The sequence below is a fragment of the Capsicum annuum genome, chromosome 3, assembly GCF_002878395.1.
Source record: "Capsicum annuum cultivar UCD-10X-F1 chromosome 3, UCD10Xv1.1, whole genome shotgun sequence".
NCBI classification, from domain to species: Eukaryota; Viridiplantae; Streptophyta; class Magnoliopsida; order Solanales; family Solanaceae; genus Capsicum; species Capsicum annuum.
The window spans coordinates 87,994,333-88,019,445 of NC_061113.1; the positions used below are offsets into that span (position 1 = coordinate 87,994,333).

Genomic DNA, 25,113 nt, shown 5'->3' on the forward strand with positions numbered 1-25,113 from the left:
TAGGACATTTAGCTAGAGATTGTAAATTACCTAAAAATCCAAAAAATAAACAAATATCAGAAATAAAAATAGAAAATACCGAATACATGCAGATAGATTATATAGATTATGAGTTAGAAAGTGAAGATAGTATATATGAAATTTCAAAAAACGAAACAGATAATGGAATAGATAGCGAAATAGATGAATTTTAACTATTTTAAATTAGAAAAAAATACATAACATAGATAAAAAGTTTCCTTAGTCATCGATCATGATTAATGTTTAAAATAATTATCCAACATAATCAAAAGTTAGTTTAAAAACTATTATTTAAGTAGGTACCTCATATACAAAAATAATAGTTTGTATATCATACAATTAATTACTCTCATCTAATTAGCTTAAATTTTGGTTGATTTAATTGAGCACTTAATTTTATTTTTTGATTTAATTTTAAAAAGTGGCCACTTTATTTGATTTTTTTCTCTCTTCTTAAAATTCATTTATTTGATTTTTCTCTCCCTTCATAAATTTTTCACCATCTTCTTCAATCCTTTTCCTTGAAAAGTAGAGACTATTGGTAGGTTTTGTTATATTGACTCTTAAATAGTACTTCCTCCGTTCCATTTTAGTTGGCACATTTCATTTTATATGGTGATTAAGAAATCATAGATTGAATAATTAATTTTACTATTTTATCTTTTACCCATATTAATGATATTCGTAAGGCATAGGAATGGTCATTGAAATTGTAATTGTTCATATTTGATGTATACTATTAATTGTAGGGGTAAAATAAAAAAAAATTAATTATATCCTGATTTTGTAAGTAATCAACTAATATGGACATGTATTTTTAGCAAGATGATCAATTAAAATAGAACAGGGGATGTATATTTTTGTGATTTGCCTAAAGATTTATTACATCAAAAAATATTTCTTCAAAATTTGTCTTCCAATTCATGCGAAAAAATGATTTCAACTGTTTTATCTTGGTTGAAAATCTGTCAAAAATAGTCTCTCCATCTCAGCTCCAAGGTAGTGTGAACTGCTTGCACTTACCCTCTCCAGACTCCACTTGGTGAAAATATATTGTGTATGTTGTTGTGTATGTATGTATATTTGTATGCATGCATGTATGTATGTATGTATACACACAAATAACCGTAATATATAATTAGACAGGTGTCATGTATTGGCATAAAAGATTTGAAAAAGATGTGTTAGAAAGAATAAAGAAAGTAAATCACTCCCCTTTTCTTTTATTTTTTATCTCTAAACATAAATTAAATAGTAAAAAAATATATTAGTTAATGTTTGTATATTAGAGTCTTAAATTCATTAATCACTAACTAAAATCTATAAAATGTAATTACTAGAACTTAGACTAAGAAATTAGTTAAGAAGGGTATAAGTTGATTATATGTGAAGTTTTGCCTTTAAATTAAATAATTAAAATCCTGAAATACAATGACATGTTTAAGAAGGTTGCTTGAATATGATAAAGCTTAACTTCAAATTACATGCGTCATTAAAGGTGTGTTTGGTAAGAAAGAAAATATTTTTCTGTTTTCATGTTCAGTTGGCTCAAGTGTGTTTGAAAAATGTTTTTCATATATATTTTCCTTATATTTCAAAAAAAATAAGATGATTAGAATCGAGAGTTAGATCTTGACTTCAGGTTAAAAGTTGGGTCCGGATTAGGATCTCCAGTCGAGTGTCGAGTTTGACGATAGAGGTCAACTCTAGAGTCAAGAAAGTCAAGATAATGTTGAGGTTGGATCTCGGTCTAGGGCCGCTGGATTTGGTTCGAGGTGGAAAGTCAGATTTTAGAGTTTGTTGTTGGGGAAGAGTTAAGTGATGAGTTGGGATATTTATTAAGTCCCAGGTGAGGTGAAGAACTAGGATCTCAGGTCATATATCGAATCAATATCGAGAGATGATTTTAGGGTTTAGGATTGGTTCAAGAGTCGAGTCATGAGTTGGGAGTACAAATTTTGGTCTCAAATCAAATCAAGAATCAAGATCTCAAGTCATGTGCTGAGTCGGGGTCAGGAGTCTAAATCTGAGTCGAGGTAGGGATCTAATGTCAAGGTCGTGAAAATATTTTTGCACCTCAAAAAATAAATTCATATAGTTATTAATAACTATCTAATTTTTTTGTGATGATTGAGGTTGATAGGAGATAACGTTGTAACAATCTTAACTAACTTTCAAATAAATATTAGAGGTGGAAGGAGAATTAGGTAATTAATGAGATACGGGGGGAGTAGATTGCAAATAATAAAGGGCCAAGATTAAAAGTAGTTAATAAAGATTGGACGGTTGGGATGATGTGGGCAAATCCTCAAATACACGCTGAAGGAGAGAGAAGAGCACGTTGAAAATCTGGTAACTAACAACTTCTCAACCCTTTCCTTGCTTCCTTTTTCTCTTCCAATTCTAATTTCTCTTCTTCTTTTTCTGTTTCAGATCTGGATCTGTAAGCTTCATCCATGACCATCTTACCTTTACATTTTACAGTTAATAGAAAAGTGTCCCAAAAAATATTCCTTGTGTTCTGAGTTACTGTTGGATTGAGTTTTGTAGTCAGTTCATAACAATTGGTACCAGAGCCATTACTTCCCCAACTGCTGGTGTTTTCATCATGGCTGAAGGCACCCGTATGCGTCTCATGGATGAAAAGTTAGCTCAGCATGATGAGTTGTTGCTCGAGCTTCGAGCTGGACAGCAAACTTTCACTGCTCTTAAATTGGTATTCAGGGTACATTGGATCTCCTTTTGGAGCGAATCAATGCTATGGAGCATGGTCCTCGGGGAGAACATGATAATCCTGCAAGAGGAGATGGGATCCTTCCTCTTCTAGTTCAGGATGGTCGACCTGCTAAGCTAAATCAGGTTCATGTTCCTACTCCTAAGTGGGAACTTTCTGGTTTTGATGGTTCTAATCCGTAGGTTTGGGTTCGAAAATGTGAACGCTACTTTAATTTATATCGAATTATTGATGCTTAGAAGGTAAAAGGTGTAGCCCTGTACTTAAATGGTGATGCAGAGATTTGGTACAATTCCTTAGTGTTAAGTCGAGGTCCAATCTCTTGGGAGGAATTGAAGGAAGAGATATGTGAAAGGTTTGGGGATGTTCTAAAGAAGGATGTCGTCGAAGAGTTTAACAAGCTTGTACAAACGGGTAATGTTGAAGATTATTTGCGTAAGTTTGAAAATCTTAAGGCACAAATGATCATGAGGAATCCGACATTAAACGAATCCCACTTCCTGTCTAGTTTCATCGGAGGACTTAAAGAGGAAATTAAATTTGTGGTTAAGATGTTCAAGCCCACTACACTGAGTGATGCTATTCAGCAAGCTCGAATGCAGGAGAAAGTAATTGAGGCTACCTTGAAGAAGATTAGAGTGCTTCCCAAACCTACTGGTGGTGCCCTTGTTGTTGGTAGCTCTGTGTTACCTAAGCTTGGATCCTCCCCTGTAGCTCAGAAATCTACACCCCTTAGGCTTAGCCCGGAAGTGTATGAACATAGGAAGGCTAATCACTTGTGTTTTCGATATGGTGAGAAGTATAAACCAGGTCATATATGCAAATTAAAGCAGTTGTACTGCATTTCTGGAAGCCTTGAGGAGTTACCCTTGAGTCCTGCAGATCCACAAGAGATTGAGATTGAGGTGGACGATGGGAATCGTTTTGATATTCCTAAGGCTGTGTGTCTTAGTGCCTTATCTGGTAGTTGTAATGGGGTTAATACGATATTAGTGGCTGGTTGGGTAAAGAAGAGTACCCTCTCAATGCTAGTTGACTCTGGGAGTACACATAGTTTCATCAATGATTAAGTGTGGTGGAAACTGGATATTATTCTAGTTATGTCCAACCCATCAGAGTGACTGTTGCTGATGGCAATTATGTGTTCGCGTTCAATGTGCCCTCAATTCACCTGGAAGATGGGGGGAACTTTTGTATAAGACCTCAGAATTCTCAAACTAGGTGGTTGTGACATTATATTAGGCAATGGCTAGATGAAGAAGCATAACCCGACCAAGTTTGATCATGAAAAACAATGTGTAACCATTGGTAGAAAGGGTTACAAGGTGATTATGAGAGCAATACCTGAAAAGGGGCAAATTAATATGATTTCTGGTTGTGCTATGAGCAGGCTATTTACTAAGGGACAAACCCTTGGCTCATTTATTCCTTATTCAAGCTACTGAAGCTGTAGAATTGATAGAGTGGAGGCATCCATCCAAGAGGTACTCACTCAGTACAGTGATGTATTTACAGAACCTACGTCCTTACCTCCTATAAGGTCCCTTAATCACATGATTCCATTGAAGCCTGGCACTTCGCCAGTGTCTCTTAGACCCTATAGATATAACTACTACTAGAAGGAAGAATTAGAGAAGAAAGTATAAGAGATTTTCAGTAATGATATTATACAACATAGTCAACCTCTTTTTTCTTTACTCGCCCTATTAGTTAAAAAAAAGGATGGTACTTGGAAATTTTGTGTGGACTATAGGAGCTTGAATGAGATCACAATCAAAGATAAATATCCTATACCAATAGTAGATGATTTGCTAGATGAATTGCAAGGGTCTGTCATTTTTTCAAAGGTGGATTTGAGAGCCGGATACCATCAGTTCAGGATGAAGCCTGAAGATGTGTTTAAAACTGCATTTAGAACTCACATGGGACATTACGAGTTTAAGGTGATACCCTTTGGACTCACAAATGCACCTGCAACTTTTCAACCATTGATGAACCAGGTATTTCAGCCTCTACTCAGGAAGTTTGTCTTAGTATTTTTTAATGACATATTAGTATATAGTAAATCTCTGACTGACCATGTAAACTATATAAAATTTGTGTTTGAAGTACTGAGAGAACAATCATTGTATGCCAACAGGTTTAGGTATTCTTTTGGACAGTCACAAGTAGAGTATCTTGGTCATATTATCACTGCTGTAGGGGTGTCTACTGATCCCAGTAAAGTTCAGTCCATGAGAGATTGGCCAACCCCTACCACTTTAAGAGCACTTCGAGGGTTTGGGGGGCTTACAGGCTATTACAGGAAGTATGTCTATAATTGTGAAGTCATTTGCAGACCTCTAACAGAATTATTGAAGAAAGATTCCTTCAAGTGGAGTAAGGAAGCTGATCATGCATTTTTAGCCTTAAAACAAGCCATGTCTTCTACCCCTATTTTGGCTTTACCTAACTATACTAAGGAGTTCATTGTAGAAACTGATGCTAGCTAGACAGGAATTGGTGTTTTTCTCATGCAAGGGACTAGACCAATAACATATTTTAGTAAAGTACTAGCTCCTAAACATAGGGGAAAGTCTATTTATGAGAAAGAGTACATGGCTCTCATTAATGCAGTAGATAAATGGAGGCATTATCTTCAGTATAAACACTTTGTGATCAGAACTGACCATCATAGCCTAAAGTACCTACTTGAGCAGAAGATTACTACTGAAATACAACAAAAGGGGCTAACTAAATTGCTTGGCCTAGGCTATGAGGTGTAATACAAAAGAGGTGCTGAGAACAAGGTAGCAGATGCTCTATCTAGGCAATTTGAAGATAAAAAAAAGAAGATGGTAACTACAACTGCTTGTGTGTCAGCTATAATGTTGTGGTACCTACTTGGGTGCTAGAAATTCATAAGAGCTATAATGGGGATGCTGCAGCAACTGAACTTATAAATGAATTCTCGGTTGATCATCTTGGACCTCACCTATTCCATTATTCTTCTGGAATACTAAGGAGAAAGGGCAAGGTTTATATTGGTAACTCTGGTGCATTAAGAGAACAACTGATCACCACCTTTCATGATTCTCCGGTTATTGGTCATTCAGGACAAATGGGCATTTATAAGAGGTTGGCACAAATATTTTATTGGCCTGGTATAAGACAGATGGTCATAGAACATGTAGAGTCCTGTAATGTGTGTCAAAGGATTAAAGAAGAGAATGTGCCCTATCCAGGGTTGTTACAACCCATTCTCATTCCGGATCAAGCCTGGAAACATGTAAGTATGGATTTTATAGAAGGTTTGCCTAAGTCTGGAGGCAAAGATATTATTCTGGTAGTAGTGGATAGGAAGACCAAATTTGCTCATTTCATGCCTTTGTCACACCCTTTCACAGCCAGCAATGTAGCAGCTATGTTTTTCAAACATGTATACACTCTTCATGGGCTGCCTGAATCAATAGTATCTGATAGAGATAGTATATTTTTGAGCAACTTTTGGCAAAACTTATTCAGATTATTGGGCACTCTGCTTCATTTCAGCACTGCCTATCACCCCCAAAGTGATGGACAAATTGAGAGAGTTAATAAGTGCATTGAAAATTACCTGAGGTGCATGACCTCACATAGACCTACTCAGTGGAAGCAATGGCTACCTCTCTCTGAATGGTGGTATAACACAAATTTTCACACTAGTATTCAATATACCCCCTTTAAGGCATTGTATGGATACACCCCTCCCCACTTGGCTATTGGTCCGATGCTGGACACCACAGTACCGATATAGAAGATGTGATTATGAAGAGACAACAGGTTCAACAACTTCTCTTTGACCATTTGTTGAAAGCTTAAGAGAGGATGAAACTGTATGCAGACTAAAAAAGGACTGAAAGAGTATTTCAGGTTGGTGATTTTGTATTTCTCAAACTCCAACCATACAGACAGACATCAATAGCACTCAGAAGGAACCTCAAGCTTAGCTCTAAGTACTATGGTCCTTTTAAGGTAATTGAAAGAGTGGGTCAGGTAGCCTACAAGTTGGACCTTCCAACTGATTCCAAGGTTCATCCCGTGTTCCATGTGTCGTTTCTCAAGAGGAAGGTTGGGAATAGAGTAATGATGCAGTCTACTTTGCCTACCACTAGTGCAGATGGCCAATTCCTTGTTAAGCCGCTTCACATTTTGCAGAGGCAATTGGTTCGAGATGGTAATGTAGCTAGAGTGAAAGTTTTGGTACAGTGGTCAAATCTTCCACCTAAAGAAGCAACTTGGGAGGATTATGCATTTTTGAAAGCCAAGTTTCCGAATTTTGACACCCATCCTTGAGGTCAAGGATGTTTTTCAAGGGGCAGGGTGTAACAACCTTAACTAACTTTCAAATAAATATTAGAGGTGGAAGGAGTATTAGTTAATTAATGAGATACGAAGGGAGTAGATTGCAAATAATAAAGGGCCAAGATTAAAAGTAGTTAATGAAGATTGGACGGTTGAGATGATGTGGGCAAATCTTCAAATACACGCTAGAGGAGAGAAGAGCACGTTGAAAATCTGGTAACTAACAACTTCTCAACCCTTTCCATGCTTCCATCTTCTCTTCTAATTCTAATTTCTCTTCTTCTATTTCAGTTTCAGATCTGGATCTGTGACCATCATCCATGGCCATCCTAGCTCACCTTTAGTTTAATTTCTATTATTTTAGCTCGATTATGTTGTTTTTCCATTTTACAGTTAATAGAAAAGTGTCCCAAAAAATATTCTTTTGTTCCGAGTTACTGTTGGATTGAGTTTTGTAGTCAGTTCATAACAAACGTGCAAGGCATATCTAGTTAAGTAAAATGTATCAAAGTTTCCATGAACCAAATATGCCGGGCCGTGGTTAGCATGGACAACACTCATACATTATATTTAGAAATATCAGTAGCAAGCTTTTTCATCGTCCGACTTTCAAGACTACCAACAAGCAAAGTTAGGAGGCAATGGCAGAACAGTGGAGGCTCATTTGGAGGAACAACCTTGAGAGTGGCCAACTGGCCACAAAAGAATAACTAATACCAAATAAACGTATCTTGTATCTGATGGGACATAATGTTTCGTATAGCACCCAACATCAACAAAAGTATCCGACTTTCTAGTGATAAAGAACTCTATCAAAAATCCTCAGTAATCAACATGTTGCCTCTACACACTTGACGACACCAAACACCATTACAGGAAGAATAGAAATAAAATAAAAAACAAATCGAATCAAATCGACCAACTATACATCTGGTTAACTGAGTGAAGATGCCATTCTTGTTGACATTGGAAGAGGTTCTCCAACATATTTAAAACAAAAACAGCAGAGTTTTAAGTGCTACACTGGAATGACATCAATCTTTGAACTGTCCTCACACCTCAAAATGATGCCCTCCAGACTGGCTGGAAGAATGCATTTAGTCCACTGACATCCTGTTGAAAATGGTTCTTCAGGAGGAACAATCATCAGAACATTATCGTTCCGTTGGACAACTCCCATTACACTGACAGTGCTACCTTCTTTTATATACCTGAACAAAGATGTGCGAGAGGAAAAGCCAAACTGAGAACAACATGCATGTCAGGGATGAAAAAAACTAATAAATACGTTCACCAATAATTCTACAAGTTACTAAGGAGTCATCTCGTAGAATGTATAAGAATACTGTTGAATAGGGTGTATGAATAATGTTTGTATTAATAATGTTGGTATTAGTTATGCCTGCATTGTGACTTTATTTTTTATACATTGTTTGATTTGATATAATAAAAATAATATCTTGTATAATTTTTTAAAAAAGATCTTTGTTTGCAAAAATATCCTCTACACTTTTTAGTTTTGTCTAATTTTATAAAACTTCACGTAGTGCTACTTATGTATTATATTATTTTCATAGGTATTTACAGTCTAAGATTAGTTTCACTCAAAACACTTTTTTTGAGCAAATCATCCTTCTAACTCTTGAGACGGCAAGAAATAAACAGGGACATTATTCAAAATGCATCTTCTTATGCCAATACCCTTTAATCTGCATTGGAAACAGAAGTTCCTAATACCCTCAATCTGCCAACTAGAGCAGTTCCTTTCACAATAGCGAAGGCATGACCCTGTAAGCTATCTTGTATGCTACTTATAAGGTAAGGTTCACTTCCATTATTGTTTGACTAATTTGTTTCCTCAAAAGAGTATCTTCATATGAGCAGATGAAATCAGTCGGGAAATCTGTCACACAACTTATCAAATCATAGAAAAAAACAAACAAAGATCATAAATTAAAGAACTGTCAGAGGCAAAGTACAGAAAAAAGAGGCTAAGATGATGGAAAAAGGACTTGGGGAAATTTTAAAAAGGGATTTGAGGGGTACCTTTGTCATTAATCAAAATTAATGCATGTATTGAAATCCGTTGTATTATTAATACATGGAAAGGGGTGGTATTAGTAAACTTCAAAATACAATAGTGTATAACTAATGCAGAGGCATTAATTATACAAAGGCTAAAAAATGTACCATGGTAATAGCATAACACAAAACTTATGCATGCATTATTTTTTCTAATACACTCTACGAAACGGCCTCTAACTGTAGAGGTAGAACCGGCATCTAGAAATGATTATGTTCTCTGTCATTAATCAAAGAATGCAAGCAAAAGAAATATTTAAGATTCTTTGAAGTTGAGTTGAACCATACCCTTCTTTCAATCGCATTATACGGTCATCACTGGATAGATTTCTCTCTGCCAGCCATCTGACAAATTCAGGTGACATGTCCCTATTTGATTGATCAATATCCACAACAATAGACTCTTCGACATAAGGGGTTACTCTTGCACCATAGCCAGTTTTGACCAAAGCCCTTAATCCAGACTGGAAATCAGAGATATAAAAATCAGAGACATGTCGCTGCAAAGACAAAAGAGGACTTCAGTTTTCTGTAAGAATTATTTCAATGAATTAGACAGCATATATGAACAACAAAAGTGTAAATTATGTGGGGAAAAAATGAAGGGAAAGAGAAGAACAGGATGAAAACAACAAACTAGGAAGGAGGTCCAAATGAACTTACAATGACATCACATAGTAGTGTCAAAAAACAAAGACGGCATTCAAACTTCTCTTTGACATCTCGACATGAACTCACTGATATGACATACTTTGTGATACAATACGGGTGAGCTCAAGACCCTTCACTAGAAGCCAAGCTCGGGAACTTCAAGTGCTCCAAGGAGTTTTCATGAAATGAGAGGTGCTTGAAGACATCCCATCACCATCAAATGAGTGTTGTGTGTTGGTGGTTGCATCTACCATGGATCAAGGAACCTTGGAGGGGTCAAAGGAGTGCGAGACGGGGCTAAAAATCCCACGGGTGGGACCTGCAAGCTCACCTGCGCCCGCAGGTGAGCCTCCTGCATGAGAAGGTGCCAAAACAGTGGCACATGCACCTGACCTGCATGAGCAGGTGGCCCAAAACGGGCTGATTTGTTTTTAAGTTGCAAATGGGACACTTTTGGGCCCAATGGCGTAATAATTAGACTAAGGGTACAAATACCCAAACCCTACATTACTTTCCTTAGTTTTGCTTGAATATTGAAGAACTATTCTCCTTTGAGAGAGAAATTGGTGAACTAGTGCTGAATGTTAGTATAGAAACATGTGATTTCAAGAGCGTTCAATTCCCTCTTGGTCACCGTAGAGTTAGGTGTTATTTGAAGATTGTAACTAGGGTTTTAGGTTCATATATCCTATAGTTCTTAGTTCCTTCTTATTTGTGTCTATCTATATCCTATCTTGATTATCTCTTTACTTTTCGTACTTCAATTTTAGTTTCCGTAGCTTGTTCAATATCATTTGGTATCAAAACAAGGCTTAGATTCGTTCCTACGAATCTAGTCTTGAGTTAGATATCTAGAAAAAACAAAAAAAAAAAAAAAAAAAAAAAAGGAAAAGTAGTCCTAAAAATGTTTTTAAGTCAAAAACCCCCAAAAAGATTTTTCATCTTTTGAGTCTTCTTTGTGGTTTCCATCCTAGATTTAGTTTCGTCTAGTATTTTGAGTCGAAACTTGAGCTAGCGTGGTTTGAGGGTATTTGAAGAAAACCCCCCATCGTTGTTCTTGAACTTGAAGCAAAGAAGAAATGCGTTTTTAGATCTACAAGTTTTGGTGTGGAATTGAGAGTTAAAATTGGTGGAAAAGTGCTGCTCACGTTGAAAGAACATAATAAACTTCAAAGTTGCGCGGAGTTTCGGGTTCAAAAGAGTTGGTTGAGAATTTTGGTGTTCATGAAGAAGATTCAAATCTTCAAGAGGAATCTTCAACAAAAAGTGGTGTTTAATCCACGAAAGAGGAAGAAAAAGGCACGAAAAAGTGTTGGTACAAAGCATATCCAAAGGGCCCAAGGAATATTTCAAAAGAGAAGCAAAGGGGGCCCCACAAAGAGGGGGAAACTTGGCTCCTTTCCAGGTGGACTGCCTGGCATCTGCGGCCCATCTGCGCAGGTGGTCTATGCAAGTCACCAAGGGCCACCACTGGTTTGACCTGCGCTCCACATGCATGAGCAGGTCACCACATCCGGACACATCTACCTCAAATGCATGTCAAGCCTTCCGAAACAATCAATCTAGTTTCATTTCTTAATTCTTGATTTCATTTTTCGATTCTTAAACAACTCAACAACTAGTAATTCACCTATTAAGTTGGTTGATTAGTTCTAGAGTCTGATTTCTTTCTTTGTCCTACTTCTTTCAAGCTATTCTTGTTTTCATTTCGTCGTTAATTTTTTATTCAAGTCCGTCCGCATTTCTTTTGAGTCTTTCAAACGAGAATCCAATCCGATCAAGAGTAGCAATTGACATCTTTACTACCACCCGGAGTATAAGCCATCCTTCAACATTTGCGACCCAAGTGTGAGGCATACAAAGGTGTGTAGAGTTGTGAGGTTATTTCTCCAACACTAACATGTTTATTGTTTTTGTTAGTGTCTTTTCTTAGGTACAATGGCTCCGGAAGATGAAAAATCACAAGCTATGGATAACAATACCCCAAATGCAATCTTAGCGGCCATTGAATCCTTAAGTCGGAGAATGTAATCCATGGAACGACACATAACCTCCCTACAAGGAAGTGTGTCTAGTATGGATGGAAGGATAGTTAACATGGAAGGCCGTCCAAACTCTAGCCAAACCACCTGTCAAAACTTTCATACATTTTCTAGCGGACATGCTCAAAACACTTCCGCTACCATCACCCTGGAAACACTTCACCAAATGTTTAATCACCAAGACCAACACAAGATCCTACCCAAACCACTACCTATCCGCATAACCGAAATCCCGTTCGTCCACTCCACCACAATTCAACCAAACCAACCAAGGTGAGACACAAAACCAAATACCCCAACCTCCACCAAACCAAAATTCCCCATTCCAAGTACCCCATAACCACAACCAACCCATCTAAGTCGAAGAAGAAGGGAGGGAGAAACCTTAAGGAGAGTTTGGAGCATATGATGAAGCGGATGTGTGGGTGGAGAACATGAGGGATAGACCGATGGGTCAAGGAGGTCATAGAGGTCGCGGAGGAAGATTTGGTTTTGTGCCTTATGGGAGAGGAAGAGGAAGCTTGGAAAATCGACCCCAAGGTGATGATCAATGGAACCATAATGACCACTAACATGGCAATAGAGATCGAGATGTTGGATCAACTTAATCAAAATTCCAACTTTCAATGGAGAGCGCAATCCCTAGGCTTATCTAGCATGGGGTCCGCTTGTGATAGGATCTTCCAAGTCAATGATCTAACCAACGTCAGCCCAATTCGAGAGATTTGCCATCACATGGTGGGACTATGCCAAAAGGTTTAGGAATGTGTTAGACGAGGGACAACCACCACCATGGAATCTTTGAAGGGCCTCATGAGAGAGAAGTATGTTCCGGAAAGATATAGGTATGAGTAACTTGCCAACTTGTACAATCTGAGGCAAGGGAACAAGGATGTGACAGCGTACCATGATGAATTTCAGCAATTAATCTCGAAGCTTGAGTATCATGAGAATATAGAGCATGCCATCATCCGATTCAAGGTTGGGTTCATCAAGGAGATTGCCTCGTGCATGACTTGTCATAGGTTTTCCCACCCTCGAAGTCATCTTTCAAGCGGCTTTAGAGGTTGAGAGGGACAACAAGGAAAGGGCATCTTTCAAATTCAAAGGACACCCATCCACCAATCCATGGAGTAAGAACAAAGAGGTAGCTTAGAGCAAAGGCAAGGACATCAACAAGTCCTATGACAAGAAACCTGTGAAGAAGACTACTCCAAAGTATCCACCAAGAATTGAAGGTAACAAATATCCAACTCCCAATCCTAAAGGTTTTCAATGTTTTAGATGTAAAAGGTGGGGACATAAAGCAAGTGAATGTCCCAATTGGAGAAATGTGATCCTTCAAGAAGGGAGATTGTATTACCTTGGAAAAGAGGTGGGGCTAAAGGATGAGAATGATGAAAAAGCACAAGATGGAGAGGGACCCGAAGAAAATGAGCAAGCAGAGGAAGATAATGAGGATGCTTGGCCTCAAAATGGAGAGTTTGAGGTCCCAAACTTTGTTGTGAGGCGAGCAATGATGAGTATGGCAATAGATGATCATAGTCAAAGGGAAAATTTATTCCATACTAAGTTTCTTATCAAGGAGAATGTGCTCCTTGGTCATTGATAGTGGGAGTTGTGCTAATGTGGCTAGTGCTACTATGGTTCATTTCTTGAAGTTACCCACAACCAAACATGCCACACCATACAAGCTCCAATGGTTAAATGAATGTGGAGTTGAAGGTAGACCAGACAAGTGATGATTCGATTCAAGGTCGGAAATTACCATGATGAGGTGCTTTGTGATGTGATACACTTGCAAGCTTGCCATACCTTGCTTGGGAGACCATGGTAATATGATCGTTCAACCAAGCATGATGGAAGGACTAATCGACATTCTTTTGAGTTGAATGGTCAGAAATTCACTCTCTATCCACTTTCACCATCTCAAATGAATGGGGTTCACCAAAGAATGAGAAAGCTAAAAGAGAAGGGTAAGAAAGAAGGGGAAGAAAGGCCCCAAACAAAGGAGAAAAATGAAGAAGAGGAGAAGAGGGGGATGAAAGGGAAGAGTCCTATGGTGATGTTGACTAGGAACAAAGATCTCTTCAAGGAACATGATGATAAAGCACTCATGCTCCTCCTAGCCCATGCTTTTCATACTAACCTCTCTACTTCTCCTATTCCCCATTATATTTCTCTAGTTTTGAAGGAACTTGAGGATGTATTCCCAAAGGAGCTACTACAAGGGTTGCCCCCACTTTGGGGAATTGAGCATCAAATTGACTTCATGTTGGGTTCTCAATTGCCCAACAAACTGACTTACCTAACTTACCGAAGTAATCCAACGGACACTAAAGAGCTCCAAAGGCAAGTTGAGGAACTCCTCAACAAAGGATAAATCAAAGAGAGCATGAGTCCATGTGCATGTGTAGTTCTGATGTTGCTAGTGCCAAAGAAAGATGGGACGTGGCGCTTGTGTGTTGATTGTCGATCTATCAACAAGATAATGGTAAAGTATCGCCATCCTTTTCCTAGATTAGATGATATGTTGGATGAATTAAATGGTTCTTGTCTGTTTTCAAAAATTGATCTTAGAAGTGGATATCATCAAATGGATGAATCCTTATGATGAATGGAAAACCGTCTTCAAGAACAAATTTGATCTCTATGAATAGATAGTTATGCCATTTGGGCTCACCAATGCTCCTAGTACCTTCATGTAATTAATGAATCATGTGATGAAACCATTCACAGGAAAATTTGTGGTGTACTTTGATGATATCTTAGTTTATATCAAGTTCATAGATGATCATGCTCAACATTTGAGGTGTGTTTTTGAAGTGCTTAGAAGGGAACAACTATTTGCTAATCTTGAAAAATGTTCCTTTTGTGTGAATGAAGTTGTTTTCTTGGATTTTATTGTGAGCTCCCGGAGTGTTGAAGTGGATGAATCCAAAATAGATACTATACGAAATTGGCCAGCTCCGCAATCCATTGGTGATGTGAGAAGTTTTCATGGATTGGCTAGTCTCCATAAAAGGTTTGTCAAAGGGTTTAGCATCATAGCCAACTGGTTGACTGAGGTAATCCGAAAGGATAAGCATTTTAAGTGGGGTGGAGAGAAAGCAAAGGTGTTTGAAACTTTGAAAACAATGTTTTCCGCTCCTTTGTTGCAATGTCTAACTTTGAAAAAATGTTTGAAGTTGCATGTGATGCTAGCAAAGTAGGCATTGGGGCCGTCTTAATGCAAAACCAAAAACTCATTGCATACTTTAGCGAAAAACTCAAAGACGCAACCTTGAACTACTTCACGTATGATCTTGAGTTGTATGTCTTGGTTAGAGCTTTGGGCAATTGGCAACACTACTTGTGGCCTAAAGAATTTATGATTCGAACCAACCATGAATCTTTGAAACACCTTAGGGCCCAAGACAAGTTGAACAAGCGGCATGCCAAGTAGATTGAATTCTTAGAGACTTTCCCATATGTAATCCAATGTAAAAAAGGGAAGGAAAATGTGGCAGCCGATGCCTTGTCCCGGAAGCATGTTTTGAATGCCACTTTTTCTTCTAAATTAATTGGTTTTGAATGCTTGAAGACATTGTATCCCGAGGAGCCCAAGATTGCTCCAACTTCAAAGATTGAGAAGACTGAAATAGGGAAAGATGGATCAGGGATTACAACTTCTATACCCTATTCCAAGTTAGATGGTTTCTTGTTTAAAGAAAAGAGGTTGTGTGTGCCCTGCAGCTCATGGAGAGAGTTTTTTGTAAGAGAGGCACATGATGGTGGTATGATGGGTCACTTTGGAATTGACAAGACCCTTGAAATCCTAGAAAAACAATTCTATTGGCCCAAGATGCGTCAAGATATTACTAGAATTTGTGGTTAATGTATGGATTGTCGAAGTGTGAAATCCTGTCTTCTCCCTAAAGGATTATATACTCCACTATCCACCCCTCAACGCCCATGGCTTGGTATCTCTATAGACTTTGTTTTGGGTTTGCCTAGGACGAGAAGGGGTAGAGATAGTATCTTTGTTGTGGTTGATCGATTTTCTAAGATGGCCCATTTCATTCCGTGTCATAAAGGTGATGATGCTTCAAATCTAGCTTCTATATTTATCGAGCATGTTGTCAAAATACACAAAATTCCTCGGACCATTGTGAGTGCTAAGGACTCCAAGTTCCTTAGTCAGTTTTGGAGGTCATTGTGGGGTAGGCTTGGCACCAAATTGCTTTTCTCAACGTCTTGCCACCCACAAACTGATGGGTAAACAGAGCTGGTAAATAGAACCTTGGGTTCTATGTTACGCACCTTAGTTAAAGGAAAAATAGCCTCTTGGGAGGACCACCTACCTTTAGTCAAATTTACTCATAATCATGTTATCCACTCTGACTTTTGGTATAACTCCCTTTGAATGTGTCTATGGTTTTAACCCCCTCACCCCTTTGGATCTCACTTCTTTATCTAGTGATGTTGTGATTAGCCTAGATGGGAACAAAAGGGTGGAAGTAATGAGGAATATGCATGAGAAGGTGAGGATTCGCCTTGAGAAGAAGAATCAAAGAGGTGGCCAAAAGAATGAACAAGGGTCGGAAGCAGCTTGTGCTTGAATTGGGTAATTGGGTATGGGTGCACCTCTGAAAAGATAGGTTTCACCCAAAGAAAAGGCAAATTGATGTCTCGAGGTGATGGTCCGTTTCAAGTACTATAGAGGATAAACGATAATGCTTATAAGATTGACCTTCCTCCGAAATATCAAGTGAACAACACCTTGAATGTGTGCAATCTTTCACTCTTCAACATGATAGAAAATTATCACCCCATGAATTTAAGGTCAAATTCTTCTCAAGATAGAGAGGATGATCCAATCCGGGTAAGCTCAAGACCCTTCACTAAAAGCCAAGCTAGGGAACTTCAAGTGTTCCAAGGAGTTTTCATGAAACGAGAGGTGCTTGACGGCATCCTATCACCATCAAAAGGGTGTTATATGTTGGTGGTCTCATCTACCATGGATCAAGGGACCTCGGAGGGGTCAAATGAGTGCGAGACGAGGCTAAAAAGCCCACTGGTGGGACCTGTGAGCTCACTTGTGCCCACAGGTGAGCCTCCTGCATGAGCAGGCGCCGGAACAGTGGCACATGCGCCTAACCTACGTGAGCAGGTGCATGCAGGTGGCCTAAAACGGGCTGACTTATTTTTAAGTTGCAAATGGGTTACTTTTGGGCCCAAGGGTGTAAGGGGTCGTTTGGTGTGAGGGGTAAGAATAAATAATCCCAGGATAAAATTTCAGTGCCTTATAATTTCTTGATTGGTTGTACAATTTTGGATAACTTATCCCATGATTATTAATTAGTATCGAGATAAGCTATCCCTCCCTCTTGGTGGTATAGTAATACTAAGATAAGTTATCCATGGATAAAGTAATTAAAATGACAAAAGTATCCCACAAACCCTTTTTATAATCACTTTTCACATCCATGCATATTCACAATATTTCTAATACCATTTATCATAACATTCATAACCTCCACTAGTTATTTTATGATAAATCTTCATATTTTTTATTAAACAAATTACATGATAAATACACTTTTTATTTATGAATATATTATACGTTGAATTTATTTGACTAATTAGTATGTTTATTTATACATTTTGATTTCTCCTAAGAATAATAGAAATGTTAGTAGAAATTTTGACTTCATGGTTGAATTACATATTTTAAATTAAATAGTTTCTTAATCACTTGAAAATTGATATTGTATATATCAATTAAAATGAATTTTAATATTTTTTTTAATAATATATGAGTGAGATATGTTAAAATGAAGTGACATAAACAACAAATCCTCTTTTACTTTAACAAATTTAAGCTGGAAGTTCTATCAAACTAAATCAGATGTAAGATTTATTTTTAAACACAGACGGCATAATCATGGGAAGGCGCACAAAAAAAATTTAAGCTAAATAAGATGAAAGTTTTATCTTTAAATACACACGACATAATTATGGAAATGCGCACACAAAAAAAATTAAGCTAAATAAGATGGAAGTTTTATTTTTAAGTTAAATCTTGAAAAGAAATTATATAAAAAAAAAGCTAAATAAGGTGGAGGGTATTTTTGTAATCAATTAACTTATTCTTAGAAGTTATACAATGCTAATTATTTTAAATACAGCAAACCATACACTCAATAAGAAACAATCTCAGCATAACTTATCCAGCATAACTTCTATTCAAACCAAACGACCCCTTGGGAATAAGTTATGCTGGGATTAATTATGTTGGAATTGGTCATACTGGGATTAGTTGCCCTAGGATTAGTTATCCTGTTATTATTTTTTAGTGGTTGTTTGGTTTGTGATACTAAAAATAATATGCATTGCATTCTTTTTTAAGAATGGATAGTTTGTTTACAAAAATATCTTTCACCTTATTTAGCTTAATTATTTTCCTTCATATTAGACCATACAAAAAAATTTGAAAAGTTACTATTTTTTTTAAACTATGGTAGTTTCTTTTTCCTTAAAATACATGTAAAGAAATTTATTTTAATATTTCTTAAACGTGTATGAAGCTTTAATATTTCATGTTAAATTACTTATTTTGTCCTAAATTCTATAAAATGTTGATAATCCCATTTTTATTAAAAATAATTATCATCAAAAAATGTGAAAAACAATTACTCTCATTTTTCATCATTTAGTATAGTACTTGGGAATTAAATTGTACTTTTAAAAAAAAAAATTCAAACATTTTTAGCTATATATAAAAAAATAATTTTTTATTTAATAATTAAGCATGTACTAAGTTAGAAAGGAAATGGCAAGATATTAATTACTTGTCCATGATAAATTTGTTAGAAAAAATGAAAATCTAAAGAAGGATTAATAAACATTTCTACAAAATAGAAAGACAATAAACCCTCGCATCAATTTTGAATTTGATTGTATAAATAGTTTTTATGATGTCACTATCATTTTTCCATGACTCATCACTTTTGTAGCATTTAATAAGCTCATATAATTGTTCAAATTTATCAAAATGGATGAAAATTTGTGGAGTAATAAAAATTTAAACTAGGGATAAAATTGATAAAAAAAAATTGATGTGAGGACTACCAAAATCTCACTCTCTTATATATAGTAGTAAGGTAATATATATATATATATATATATATATATATATAATGAAAAGTGATAATCAAAGGATTTGGGGGTAATTTTGTCATTTTATAGTTTTATCCCAAGAATAAATTGTGTTGGGATTGTTATACCACCATGTGTGGGATAACTTATCCCAATACTAATTACTAGTCCTGGGATAAGTTATACCGAATATTGACAACTAAACGACACATCAAAAATTTTATCCCGAGACTATTATTTTATCCTGGGATTATATGCTTTAGTACCTCACACCAAACGACCCCTAAGGGTATAAATACCCAAATCCAACTTTACTTTCCTTAGTTTTTCTTGAATATTGAAGAACTATTCTCCTTTGAGAGAGAGATTGGTGAACTAGTGTTGAATGTTGGTTTAGAAACGTGTGATTTCGAGGGCATTCAATTCCCTCTTGGTCACCATAGAGTTAGGTGCTAATTGAAAATTGTATAGGGGTTTTAGGTTCATATCCTATAGTTCTTAGTTCCTTCTTCTTATTTGCGTCTATCTATATCCTATCTTGATTATCTCTTTACTTTTCGTACTTAAAATTTTAGTTTCCGTAGCTTGTTCGATATCACTTCGCAACCTTAGAAGTTTTTAGAATACTTCAAGATATCAATACTTTTCTAGAATACAAATGCATATAAGCCTCATTCTGTCTTCTACTTTTCTTTGCCTAGAACTTTTCCATTGGTTAGTTGGAGCAGTGTTTTGAAGCATGTTTTGATTGGTTTACTTCAAACGCTGACAAACTGTGTTTTTTGTAAGCTGGGTATTCCACTAAGTAGGGGTAAGGTCTGCACGCACACCACCCTTCGCAGACCCCACTTGTGGGATTACGCCGGGTATGTTGATGTTGTTGGAATTCAAAAAATTCCATTATATGATGGTAATAGTTATTTGTGGTAACTTGAAACACATCCAGTCAAAGGGCATGGCATTAGGATAATTACTTCTCCCTATAAACAAGAAATAGGTAGTTCCCTAAAAGTTTTAGCCTTCTTCTATAGTGACATTTACTTTCTAGTTATCCCGTCTATACGACTTACTTCGAAGGAGCAAATTTTATGACTTCATCTCGAACTGAAGAAGCATTGTTGCTTTATTATGTTAGATTTAGAAGATTTCTTGAGTTTACTTTTGTCCGTATTGTTATTCTTACCTTATTCAATTGTACTTCAGACATTTCATATAACTCATATTCTGACCAGCAACAAAGGGACTCCCAACGCTGAAAACTTATAAAGCAGTGCGACATGCTAACAACCCAGACAAGCCCAAATCTTGGTTCATGTTTTTTGTTTTCTCAACTCCAAGCTATCTGTTTTTTCTTTGATTTAAATTCTAGTTGTGGATGCTTGTGTTAGGTGGGTTTCTACATGACACCGCCTTGGGATGCGACCCTTCCCCAGAACCTTCATCATCGCGGGATGCTTCATACACCATGCGGCCCCTTTTCAACTAATGTCTAGGTGCCGAATTTAGAGACCTCGAGATCTCTCTTTAAAGCCTAACATGCAAAAAGAAGAGATAAGCAGCATAAGAATGATCCTCAAACATTTTCTTGTTTTGAACAAAAATTTTGGGGAAAAAAACACCTGCTCCCAGCAATTTCTTTGTTTAATACTAGGGCCATGAAATACAAGAAAGCAATAGAAAAATTAATCAATATTCATATAGCATTAATTAGTTTCTATCATCATGGGCCACCACAATACAAGGAGGAAATCACAGTAACATTGGTTTCTTACTAAATGAACAAGGGACTTAAACAATCTTTCCTCACCTCCAGTGCACGAAGACCCCAAGTAAACCGACGGTGATCTGGATTGGCAGTTTTTGAATACCACCCTCGGTACTCGTATAAGCTTGCGACTGTATATACGCATCTAGAAACCTTCTGAAACGAGGATTCAAGAGGGACATTTCCACAGGTAACTACCTGCAAAAACATTGAATCAGGATGGGATATCCAAAATGGGATCAAAACAAAGCAAGAACAACATAAAAAACTAAAACTACAAGCTTAAAAATATTTATTAAATTCAAACAAGCTACTCATGACACTAGGAATAGTATTTTAAGCTCAAGAAGCCAAGTTAAACGAAAAAAAGCTTTAAAAGCAGAATCTTATAGAAGTTAAAACAACAAATAATTCATTTCCAATTAATGTTGTCATCAGAAACTAATAGAATACGGCTGTAGAAGAATCATCTTCTATGAAATCCTTTACATAACATTGCAGCCAAAGTGAGAAGTGCCTACAACAACAACATACCCAGTGTGATCACACAAACAGGGTCTAGGTACAGTGGGGTGTGCGCAGACCTTACCCCTACCTTGGGTGGCAAAGTGGCTGTTTCCAATAAGACCCTCAGCTCGAGAAAAAGCGTAAAGCTATGTTGAAAAACTGAAGAAAAAAGTGTTACAACAAAATACTAGAGATGACCAAAGTGAAAAAGGAATAGTAGCAGTAGTTATATTGAAAAAAAAAATAAAATTTTGAAGGTCTTTCCAATTGCGATTCTCCATTACACAAGGACATCTTATAATTTAGATCCTCGGATCCCTAACTCTAAAGTTTTGACATTTTTAAGCATTATTTCATTTTGCAAAGTAATTGAAAGAACTTTTTCACCAAAAAATAATAAATCCAAAGTGAAAAGAGAACTTTTGATCATCATTAGCAGTCTCATAAACACAATAGAACCATGATACTCCAGTGAGTAACAATTTTTTAATAATTCAACACTAATGCATCTATTCAAGACACAAATTAAATCACGAATTGACTAAAGCATTAATGACAACTTCAAATCAAGTACTTACCTGAACTAACAGTAATACCCAAGTTCAACATCAACTTTCGAAATCATTACTACTATACCAATTTCACATGTCACCGGACTTCAGTAAAGAGGGCATAACTATGACAAATGAGAATTGTAGTAGCTTCTCTTTTTTTTTTGATAGGTGAGAATAGTAGTAGCCATTTATTTGAGAGAATGAGATAGGAAGAGCAACAAAGGAAGTACACACAAAGGTTTCACGCGAAGGCGATACATACCCCAGAAACTTTAACAAATTGGCCATTTTTTGCAGTTCTAAGCTCAGCATCTGGGTACAGAGAAATGAAACCAGCAATAGCTTTTCTTCCATAATAAGTATTCCATGTGAAAACCACACTGACTATTGCAAATAGGACAACAACAACTACCAGAAGAATGGGATTGTGAACAGCACCGAGGATAAAACCACCAGCAATAAATCCCATCAGAAATAAAAGAATGATGGACCAAAGTATTGTCTTTGGGAAGCTCTTGCGGAAGGAGTATTCTTCACATTTGTTAAGGCGAGTAACAGCTTGGTTATTAACTACAGAATAATTCTGCAGCTTGATTGACCCTGTTGAATCCAAGCGACCAGAAACTTTTCGAGGAGCTCCAGCGGAATTTAGAGGGCCAGATGTAATAAGGCCTGTGGTAGGGAGAATAGGTGCGATAGGGCCAGAATTTTGGCGGGACGAAACAGTACCTCCTCCAGCTTGAGGACCAGAGGACTTCTTCATAGGCTCCCCATGTTTATTTAAAGGCCCAGAGTTGGTCTTCTTCGTAGAAACATATCCAGGACCACCAGAAGTCGTCATATGATTGACTGAATTAAGTTGACCTGAATGAGAAGTAACGCTACTAAAGGATCCTGTTCTCAACGGGGCATTGTTGATAGGTCCAGATTTCCGTGACCTCGAGCCATCCATTGGAGTAACAAACATTTTTCCAAGTTCTCCAGACTTTTTAATATCCCCTCCAGTATAAGGCATGGCAGCTGAGCTCATAGTCGGGGTCTTTTCTTTTGGCTGCTCAGGCCGGCCAGATACATAAAGGCCACTGCTCAATTGATGAGATGGGAATCGAGAACCCATAAGGACAATCTAACTATCAGCAGATGCCAATGACAATGCGAGAGGACAGGCCCTAAAACTCTTGAACAGAAACTTGTTAGCAGGCTCTAAAATTCAATTTAGCTCACCGTATCCAGCAATGTGGTTGTACCTATTTCAATAAAAATACCATTTAAGCATTCAGATAGCAATAAATATTAGTACATTGTTAATAAAGCACGTCAAGGAAACTGATCCACTTTAGAACAGCATCTATTCCCACATACTTGACTTAATGGGAAATTCAAACAGATCAATCACAAAAGTATAGCTTCCAATAAGTGCCCCAAAGATCACAAAGGAGGCAAATTCCAGATAGAAGCATCAAAAAAATTCTGAAATCCACAATTAAATGACTTAAAAGGATGAGGTGCAGCAAATGGACAGATGTGAGTTGCCATTTAGCAATAACAGTAACAGAAAGAGGGATAACAGTGCAGGGGCATGACATAAATTCATCATAAATTATAGATGCAGAAAAAGATAGAGATCACAAACCCTAAACTTTTGCCCAAGGGAATATTAGATTTACCTAAGGAAGAAAATGAGTAGGGGAGACTGGGGAGTATGAAGCAGTAACATGACTGGTGGATCAACAGAGTGGGGCAGTGCTTGTTGTTGGTAATAGTAAGTAATGTGGTGTTGGTTGCTTTCTTTGATGGGGAAATAATAGTGAAAACTGAAAGCCGACCCTCCACCTTCCTTTCTTTTGCTGCTCTGCTACTCCTCTCTCCCTCTCTTTTCAACTGTATCCGTCTGTGTGTCGCATTTCTCTGTCTCTATTTCCATTACCCATCTATTATCTATTTCAATTTCAATTAGTAATATACTTATTACCCATCTTTAATGTGATTTTAATATATCATCTCTAATTATACTAATATGTAAGTGTGAATGAAGTTGCTGAAGCAACTTATAGATAAATATCTATATCATCTCTAATTATACTAATATGTTGGTGTGAATGAAGCTGTTGAAGCAGCTTGTGTATGAAATATTTGTTTCAACTGTTTTGATTATGATTTTACTATATCACCTCTAATTAATTATTATATTTATTACTAATATATAAGTGTGAATTAATTATTATATCTATTACTAATATATAAGTGTTAATAAAGTTGTTGAAGCAAGCAGCTTGTGGACGACATATCTGCTTCCTGCTTCAATGTGATTTTACTATATCCTCTCTAATTAATTATTATGACTCATTTACATATTAAAAAATTAATAATATATAATTAAAAAAAGTAAAATAGATATTTACGATATGTCTGCTTCAGTTACTTCAACCATAATTTTATTATATTATCTCTAATTAATTATTATAAATCATTTATTTATTAAAATAATAATAATATTGAATTAAAAGAAGTACAATAGATATCTGTGGCATGCATGTTTTTCAGCGTGATTTCATTAGATTACACCTACTTAATTATTATAAATCATCTAAGCAATAGAAAATTGATAATATTTCAGAAAAAAAAGGTAAAATAGATAAAAAATTATATAAGTTAACTACTTTTTCTAATAGTTTTACTATATCACTTCTAATTAGTTATTGTGAGTCAGATGAAGCTTCTGAAGCAGGCAGTTTGTGGGCGACATGTTTGCTTAGCGGCTTTAACCATTATTTTACTATATCATCTCTAATTAATTATTATAAGTCCTTTATGCATTAAAAATTAATAATATTTAATTAAGAAAATTTAAATAGACATTTACGACATGTGTGCTTCAGCTGCTCAACCGTTATTTTATTAGATCACCCCTAATTAATTATTATAGATCATCTAAGTATTAGAAAATTGATAATATTTCATTAAAAAAAAAGTAAAATAGACACAAAATGATAAGTTAACTCTTGATGTTTTAAAATTAACTTGACAACTTATATGAGATCCACTTAATTTTTTTTACAAATATTTTTTATAGTAATTTTATCATATCACTTCTAATTAATTATTATAAGCCACTTAAATACTATAACTCATTACTATTTTAACCTTTTTTTTTTCTTATTTATGCCACTCAAGTTCTAAAAATATTTTCTGGAAATTAGCAAAGGTTGTGACACACAATTTTGGTCCTCAATTTTCTACGAGATCTTGAATAAAATATTACTTAAAAGAAAATCAATGAAATGAACAATGAAG

The 25,113-nt window shown here is 36.3% G+C and overlaps 1 protein-coding gene across 2 annotated transcripts; it reads right to left on the reverse strand.

Moving 5' to 3' along the window:
• Positions 1-7,741: 7,741 nt before the first annotated feature.
• On the reverse strand, positions 7,742-23,972 carry LOC107853936 (uncharacterized membrane protein At1g16860). Of its 2 annotated transcripts, none has more exons than XM_016698921.2 (5): positions 23,487-23,972; positions 22,082-23,066; positions 20,801-20,956; positions 9,449-9,660; positions 7,742-8,289 (listed from the first exon to the last, which is right to left on the reverse strand). In XM_016698921.2, the coding sequence occupies exons 2-5, from the start codon at positions 22,934-22,936 to the stop codon at positions 8,097-8,099; spliced, it is 1,416 nt and encodes a 471-aa protein (XP_016554407.2). In that variant the 5' UTR covers positions 22,937-23,066; positions 23,487-23,972; the 3' UTR covers positions 7,742-8,096. The 2 variants fall into 2 exon arrangements, with proteins under 2 accessions (XP_016554407.2, XP_016554408.2); XM_016698922.2 differs by lacking the exon at positions 23,487-23,972 and adding an exon at positions 23,453-23,470.
• Between the last annotated feature and the right edge of the window lie 1,141 nt (positions 23,973-25,113).